Raw genomic sequence first — 8,743 nt, forward strand, 5'->3', positions numbered from 1 at the left:
CGTAGATGCTGTTGGGAGGAAATCTCAAGGTCCCGTTAGAGGAGATGGATGTTTCAAAATCACATTTGAAGTCCTGCTCGTGCAATCAATCCATTTTGTCTTCAAGCTGCCAGTCACACAGCATTGTTGCTCATGATGCAGAGGGTGGGAGTGTGGGAGGAACTGGTCACTTGGCTGTTGGGATGCTTGAGTGGAATTATGCCCATGAATGACAATAAAAGACGGTTAGTCTCAACTTTGTAACATCTACATTCTCGGTTAATTTCTAAGGTTAAGGCATTGAACCCGAGGCAGAGACACGAAGACACGTACAGTACACGGCAGATAGAGAGGCAGGCAGCTCGGGCAGAGGCAGAGAGACAGGGAGAGTGCATTAGCCTTGTGTACGTGCCTCAGAGGACACGCCACCTCCCCAAGGGAACGCACAGCAGCGTCTCTCCTCCCACAGGTAGTCACAGTACACGACACGGCCGGACAATCTCATGGAATAAGCCTGGCAGAAAGTTTCTAGACCCAAGAGGTTGTGAATGTACGGCCGACTCAGTGGCAGTCAACCGACCGCGAACCCGTCAGCCCACACTGAGTCATTCACATTCATGTTCTATATGTGGTCCAGAAGTATGTGGTCCAGAAGTATGTAGAAGTATGTGGTCCAGAAGTAGGTGGTCCGGAAGTATTTAGTCCGGAAGTATGTGGTCCAGAAGTATATAGTCCGGAAGTATGTAGTCCAGAAGTATGTGGTCCAGAAGTATGTGGTCCGGAAGTATTTAGTCCGGAAGTATGTGGTCCAGAAGTATTTAGTCCAGAAGTATGTGGTCCGGAAGTATTTAGTCCGGAAGTATGTGGTCCAGAAGTATGTGGTCATTTAGTCCAGATGTATGTGGTCCAGAAGTATTTAGTCCAGAAGTATGTAGTCCAGAAGTATTTAGTCCGGAAGTATGTGGTACAGAAGTATTTAGTCCAGAAGTATTTAGTCCAGAAGTATTTAGTCCGGAAGTATGTGGTACAGAAGTATTTAGTCCAGAAGTATTTAGTCCGTAAGTATGTAGTCCAGAAGTATTTAGTCCAGAAGTATTTAGTCCAGAAGTATGTAGTCCAGAAGTATGTAGTCCAGAAGTATGTGGTCCAGAAGTATGTGGTCCAGAAGTGTGTGGTCATTTAGTCCAGAAGTATGTGGTCCAGAAGTATTTAGTCCAGAAGTATGTGGTCCGGAAGTATTTAGTCCGGAAGTATGTGGTCCAGAAGTATGTGGTCATTTAGTCCAGAAGTATGTGGTCCAGAAGTATTTAGTCCAGAAGTATGTAGTCCAGAAGTATGTAGTCCAGAAGTATGTGGTCCGGAAGTATGTAGTTCGGAAGTATATGGTCCAGAAGTATGTGGTACAGAAGTATTTAGTCCGGAAGTATGTATTCCAGAAGTATTTAGTCCAGAAGTATGTAGTTCAGAAGTATCTAGTCCAGAAGTATGTAGTCCAGAAGTATGTAGTCCAGAAGTATGTAGTCCAGAAGTATTTAGTCCAGAAGTATTTAGTCCAGAAGTATGTAGTCTAGAAGTATTTAGTCCAGAAGTATTTAGTCCAGAAGTATTTAGTCCAGAAGTATGTAGTCCAGAAGTATTTAGTCCAGAAGTATTTAGTCCAGAAGTATTTAGTCCAGAAGTATGTAGTCCAGAAGTATGTAGTCCAGAAGTATTTAGTCCAGAAGTATTTAGTCCAGAAGTATGTAGTCCAGAAGTATTTAGTCCAGAAGTATGTAGTCCAGAAGTATGTAGTCCAGAAGTATTTAGTCCAGAAGTATGTAGTCCAGAAGTATGCAGCTCAGAAGTATTTAGTCCAGAAGAATGAAGTGGTTGAGCATGGTCAGAGTGTGGCATCTTGGCTGAAGGTCAGTGGAATAGGGCACATGAATAACATTTATGTAATACGTCAGCCATTCATATTCTACCAAAATGAAATGTGGTAATAACAACAAGTTCAACTCATTTGAGCCATTTCTGATCCGGCAACTCTTTAGTTGTTGGGTTTTAGGCATTAACACTACTTGGCCTAGGAAGGGACTAAGGCGGTCAAAACAGTTAAACAAAAAAGGCAATAATATTGTTTATTGCAATTATCTCTGGGAAAATATATTGTCCAACTACATGTGTTTCTTTTGACAGGCCTACTGCTGAGTTCACACCAAAATTCCATTCACATCTTGATTCTGTATGTAATCCAATTATTAATTAATTAACAATTATTTTTCGCTTCTGGTATGAACGCAGCATAATTGTCAGGCGCGTTGTACACCCAACCGACCAACTTCCTTCCTTAGCAAAACCCAGCAAAGTTGTTTTTTTAAAGGTTATTAATAACGGTCATATTGAATGAAGGGACCCACACAGAAGGGGAACAGAACTAAGATGGCCATCCGTCCAACCAGCTAGTCATCCCGTTAGTCAGCCACTCACTGTTACTAAGACTGGACTACTGCTGCAGTTAAGTTAGAGGACTTCCAGCTCAATCTCCCTGTACTCCATTCATCACCAGGACAAGCACCAACGGCCAATGAAGATTAAGGAGCAGATCTCTCCTCTCTTGAGGACGCTCTGGGGGTCGAGCCCGACTGCCCTCGCTTTGCCACGACAGAAGAAAAGACTTTGAAATAAAGGCCTCAGTCTTCAAGATAATTATTAAAGATTTGAAGCTGAGGGGCAGCGGCACAAAATAACAAAATAACCTCTTCACCCTCTCCATCCAGCACACACACACACACACACACACACACACACACACACACACACACACACACACACACACACACACACACACACACACACACACACCAACATGTTTCCCTCACAGTGCCTCAGTCTTCACTGCAGGATAAAAAAACAAGTTCATGCACCGTGCCATAATCAGCTCAGACAAGACTGAATATGTGGGATTTCTTTTTTTTTTCCAGATGGAATAAAGCGAGCAGCCACAACAACAAATTAAGCTCGTGAAACCAAAGAGGGGCCCATCGGCTCCCTGCGAGCTTGCATGGTTGTGTAAATGACTTTGATTCATTTTGTCTCATTATTCTCCTCCGATATGAGGGCCCTCTTGTGTAAGAGGGGAACGATTGTCATCCATTTGCAGAATGGGACATGTGGTCAGTGACATGTTGGAGACCAGGAAGTGATACGTCTCAAACTACTGAAAGGATTCCCACACAGGTTGATACTGTCTCTGACCTGGACCGTTGTTGAGTCACACAAAAGATTCCATGAGGTCCTTCTGCGCGCACACACACACACACACACACACACACACACACACACACACACACACACACATATATATATATATATATATATATATATATATATATATATATATATATATATATATGATAAATGCTTAATCCTAAAAAATAAATGGATTGCTCAATGGAGAGCAATAATTCATGACTACCTCCTTCCCCAATCAATGAGTCCGGATGAAAGCCCTTACATCATTAGGAGGGATGAATCACGGATCTCAAATCCGGTGCAATATTTCGGAAATATTTTCCTACTAGGGCTATAATTTACTACAAAATGCCCGACTTTCAGACCATACACGGACATAAACAAGTGTCTATGTGATTAAACGGCAAAAGAGAAAGGCCTTTGCAGAGAGCGAGTTCGTGCGTAATTCTCTGCGAGAGTCAAAAGGTCGAGACCGGAAGACGCTGCACAGGCTGCAGGGGTCTGCATGCAGGGAGCTGGGTGCAGGGAGCTGGCTGCAGGGAGCTGGGTGCAGGGAGCTGGGTGCAGGGAGCTGGGTGCAGGGAGCTGGGTGCAGGGAGCTGGGTGCACATCTGTAGCTCGTGCACCTGTTACCAGGACCGAGACTCAGCGGCACGACTAGCACAAAGTCTCCGCTCTGTGCGTCACGGAGTTGTTGTTCACATCACTTTGTTCAATCAGAATGTGGATTCGTAAATATTTTGTTGTTTTAAAGCAGCAGAATATGTAGAGGGGGAAACAACTAAATAAACAAAATGTGGTTACTTACGCTGCTGTTGTGTCCGGACCAGTAAACCACCGCGTGGTTGTGCGCAGAGTCCCCGGTCAGAGAGAAGGTGCTGCTGGACAGCTTGGGTTCATCCTGCTGGGTATTCCCTCTCACTTCATCCCGGTTCCATCGGAACTCGGACCTGCCCGGCTTGTGTCCGTCGAACAGGGAGCCCCGGTCCTCATCCATGTCGGTTCGGCCGGCCCGCCCGTTCTCACTCAACTCGGAGAAGTCCGGACCGCTCCTCCTCGCTCTGCGGCCGGCAGCACCCTCACTCTGCTCCGCTGCCCTCTCACTGGACCCCGAAGCCTCTTCCTTTGCGCCAACTCCAACGAACTGGGCAGCATCCTCCTCAGAAACGCCCGTCTCAAGATCGGCGTCCACTCCAGTATTTGGGTCGGTAGCCGCGAGTTCCCGAAACTCTATTCGGATGTTTTTTAGGGTGCCATGCTCCTCTGTCGGGTCAGAGCTCACACCCAGCTGTAATTCTTCCGCGTTAAGTTGAACTGGCGACGCACAAGATGCGCAAGTTATCCCCGCCTCGGCATTCTGGAGGGTTTGAGCGGCGATCAGCACCCAGATGCCCAGAGATAAGTGCAAGGCTGGGCAAAAGCCAGCCCAAGTCTCCATGGCGGACGGAGATGTGGGGACTGGAAGACCCGCTGGAGACCCGATCCCCTTAAGTCCCTTCTCTCAGGGCGATGCAGAACAACCGACGCCGCGTGTGTCCGTCCGATGGTCGGGAGGCAGGAAGGGAGGAAAGTGCTCTTCAGCGAAACTGTTCACGTCCAAGGATCTTTAGTCGGGGAAGCCACCACAGGAGGGAGGAGCTGTATCACAGCCAGCTGCCGAGTGCGCGCCCGGAAGAAAGACACGGAGAGAGAAGGAGAGAGAGAGAGGGAGAGAGAGAGAGGAAGAGAGAGAGAGAGAGAGAGAGAGAGAGGAAGAGAGAGAGAGAGAAACACGAGAGGGGGAGCTGTCCGTGGTGCTGAGTCTTCCCATATCCTTGAGTAGGTTTAGATTTGTCCAAGACCACATCTCTGTGTAAAGGATATACATACATCATGATCTAAAATAAATTAAATACAAATAGGCTTTATATATTTTTTTTTCATATATTCTTATCTTATGTTCTTTTTTTTCCTCTTCGGTTTTGTGTTTTGAGGTATTCCACCAACCATCTCCAAAGCAATCCCAATTCAAATAAATTAGTTTTGTTAATATTTGTTTCTTTCTGTTATATCATTTTGTTTGGCTCTCTGATCGCCCCCTAACCCAATATGCTTATTGTTACTTTAGATACATGCCAGACGTACTTCCCCCACCGTATTTAAGCGTTGTTGTTGTTTTATTGCTAACATGCATTCATCAGAACTGAAGTCACTTTGTCAAAACTCTTCACTATCGATGAAACATAAATCTATGTGGACCAACCTTTGAATGGTTTTTCATTGCATTCAAACACAATACATTCAATGAGCACATTTTCAGAAAGCTATGAACTCTTTTCTCGTTCATACTCCACCGCCTGCACAACACGTTATCTTTGCAGCGCATTGTTTCAAATGCAAACACACTGTTTAAAAAACACATTCAAAACAGAATACTTGCAAATTTCACGGATTTCTGCAGTAACCGTATTTAAATCTTACCCGGATATTTACAATAAGATGACATCATCATGCCACAGCTGATTGCAATTCCAGCTGAAAGCCTTCCCAGATGTCCTGCTTTTAGTCTCGGTACCAAACAGACACGGGGATTTAGTCTGAAGACAGGATGAAGCCCACAGGTTGGCGGGACAGAAGAGGAGAGGAGACAGAGCGCTGGTCTCTGTCAGTAACCGCTTTATCTCATCAATGCTCTAAACCATTTCAAATCTCAGGAATTTGCTTTTTCGTTTCTTTTTATTTGTATTTTGCAAAAGTAAATCACGCTAGGATATATAAGAAAACAACAATATTGAAGGAAATTGCTGCATTTCCGATTCTTTCTTGTTACATATACTTTAAAACAGTCAATAAAGTGAAACATTATTATTCCTCTTCTCTCATGACAACCAGTTTTCTCTGAAAAGTCAATATCATTTTAAAGATAAAAGACTAAGTTTTGAAAAAGGGCTCAGGTCTATAGTTATGACTGGCTCAGGTCTATAGTTAGGGCTGGCTCAGGTCTATAGTTATGGTTGGCTCAGGTCTATAGTTATGACTGGCTCAGGTCTATAGTTATGGTTGGCTCAGGTCTATAGTTAGGGCTGGTTCAGGTCTATAGTTAGGGCTGGCTCAGGTCTATAGTTAGGGCTGGCTCAGGTCTATAGTTAGGGCTGGCTCAGGTCTATAGTTATGGCTGGCTCAGGTCTATAGTTAGGGCTAGCTCAGGTCTATAGTTATGACTGGCTCAGGTCTATAGTTAGGGCTGGCTCAGGTTTATAGTTAGGGCTGGCTCAGGTCTATAGTTAGGGCTGGCTCAGGTCTATAGTTATGACTGGCTCAGGTCTATAGTTAGGGCTGGCTCAGGTTTATAGTTAGGGCTGGCTCAGGTCTATAGTTAGGGCTGGCTCAGGTCTATAGTTAGGGCTGGCTCAGGTTTATAGTTAGGGCTGGCTCAGGTCTTTAGTTAGGGCTGGCTCAGGTCTATAGTTATGGCTGGTTCAGGTTTATAGTTATGGCTGGCTCAGGTCTATAGTTAGGGCTGGCTCAGGTCTATAGTTATGGCTGGCTCAGGTCTATAGTTATGGCTGGCTCAGGTCTATAGTTAGGGCTGGCTCAGGTCTATAGTTAGGGCTGGCTCATGTTTATAGTTAGGGCTGGCTCAGGTCTATAGTTATGGCTGGCTCAGGTCTATAGTTATGGCTGGCTCAGGTCTATAGTTAGGGCTGGCTCAGGTCTATAGTTAGGGCTGGCTCATGTTTATAGTTAGGGCTGGCTCAGGTATATAGTTATGGCTGGCTCAGGTCTATAGATAGGGCTGGCTCAGGTTTATAGTTATGGCTGGCTCAGGTCTATAGATAGGGCTGGCTCAGGTCTATAGTTAGGGCTGGCTCAGGTCTATAGATAGGGCTGGCTCAGGTCTATAGTTATGACTGGCTCAGGTCTATAGATAGGGCTGGCTCAGGTCTATAGTTAGGGCTGGCTCAGGTCTATAGATAGGGCTGGCTCAGGTTTATAGTTATGGCTGGCTCAGGTCTATAGTTAGGGCTGGCTCAGGTCTATAGATAGGGCTGGCTCAGGTCTATAGTTATGGCTGGCTCAGGTCTATAGTTAGGGCTGGCTCAGGTCTATAGTTAGGGCTGGCTCAGGTCTATAGATAGGGCTGGCTCAGGTCTATAGTTATGACTGGCTCAGGTCTATAGTTATGGCTGGCTCAGGTCTATAGTTATGACTGGCTCAGGTCTATAGTTAGGGCTGGCTCATGTTTATAGTTAGGGCTGGCTCAGGTCTATAGTTAGGGCTGGCTCAGGTTTGCCTTGGACCAGCCCTAGAGATGCTGCTATCGGCCCAGCATGCTGGAGAACCTCTGAGGATACACTGAGCTCCTCTCTCCCTCTCCAGTCATGTCACATTACTAACTTGGCTTCTTCACCAATGTGTCATGTCTGTGTAGCTACTAGTGCACACCCACTCATTGTTTTCTGGAACCGGGCCCATTGTCAGCTCAAGGACAGAGAACCTCCCAAGGGGGAAAAAAGGGACTGGAGCCCACTGATTGATTCTCAGGTTCTAATTGTGCAAACAGACATTCCTAAACTACTGTGTCTTCATCAGAGTCAAACCCGATGATGGGATCATCATTTATATGTGTCGCTTCTGTCACTGTGCTACGCTCCTCCGCTGCAAGAGTCCGTTCTGACGGTGTTAGTGAAGGAAAAAAAACTGGTGCTGGCGCATGTTGAGCCCAGGGGGTGGGGTGGTTTGGAGAACACTCACTGATGGATTGGGAGGAATTGGCAAGGAGTTGCACCACTCCTCGGGAGAAATAAGGCAGCGCCTAGAGGCACAGAGAGAGAGAGGGAGAGGGAGAGAGAGAGAGAGAGAGAGAGAGAGAGTGTGTGCTGGGATGCCGCGCTCTGCGCATCAAGGATTGAGTGCGGATGGCATGGTGATATCAAAGCAGGAAGCTGTGTGTGTGTGTGTGTGTGTGTGTGTGTGTGTGTGTGTGTGTGTGTGTGTGTGTGTGTGTGTATTAGTGCATGCAGCCAAGTTACTGATTTGCAGGTAACACATTCATTATTCTCAATTAAAGTGACTACGATTGTATCCTATCATTTATATCACAGTGAAATGTATTGATAACATTCAAGTAAAATCATACATTTTTGAAAGAAAGAAATAAAGTCTTTCAAACACTCAGTAGGTGATGTAATTAGTAGAGACAGTATCGATCATTCACCTCCTTATACTGCAGAGGAAGACTTCATTTAACAATGCAAGTCTGCTCTAGGCAATTTCTTCGAAAATAAAACTACCAGACAAAATTACATTGTCTGGGAAAGACCTTAAAGTACTATTACATTGTATTTATTACCAGAAACATAGGTCCACACTCGGCTGGACTAGAGTGATATACACACACTCCCATGTTACCAACAGTTGACTGTGTGTGAGAGAGAGCAAATAAAAAGTTAAAATGTAAAACATTCAATGAAATAAGGAACATTTATTTTGACAAATTCAAGTCTGTAATCCCGGATTTCAAAGAGTTTAATGAGCTCACAAAATGAGA

The 8,743-nt window shown here is 45.2% G+C and overlaps 1 protein-coding gene across 1 annotated transcript in view; it reads right to left on the bottom strand.

The window, feature by feature from the left end:
* The window catches only part of sorcs3a (sortilin related VPS10 domain containing receptor 3a), a gene marked incomplete at both ends in the record, with an annotated part of 213,984 nt that extends 209,333 nt beyond the window's left edge, over positions 1-4,651 (bottom strand). The window contains one exon of the mRNA XM_079219624.1: positions 4,022-4,651. Within this exon, the coding sequence (XP_079075750.1) occupies positions 4,022-4,651 (630 nt within the window). The remainder of the gene's footprint in view (positions 1-4,021) is intronic.
* Between the last annotated feature and the right edge of the window lie 4,092 nt (positions 4,652-8,743).

This window comes from Taurulus bubalis, assembly GCF_910589615.1.
Source record: "Taurulus bubalis genome assembly, chromosome: 6".
Taxonomy (NCBI): Eukaryota; Metazoa; Chordata; class Actinopteri; order Perciformes; family Cottidae; genus Taurulus; species Taurulus bubalis.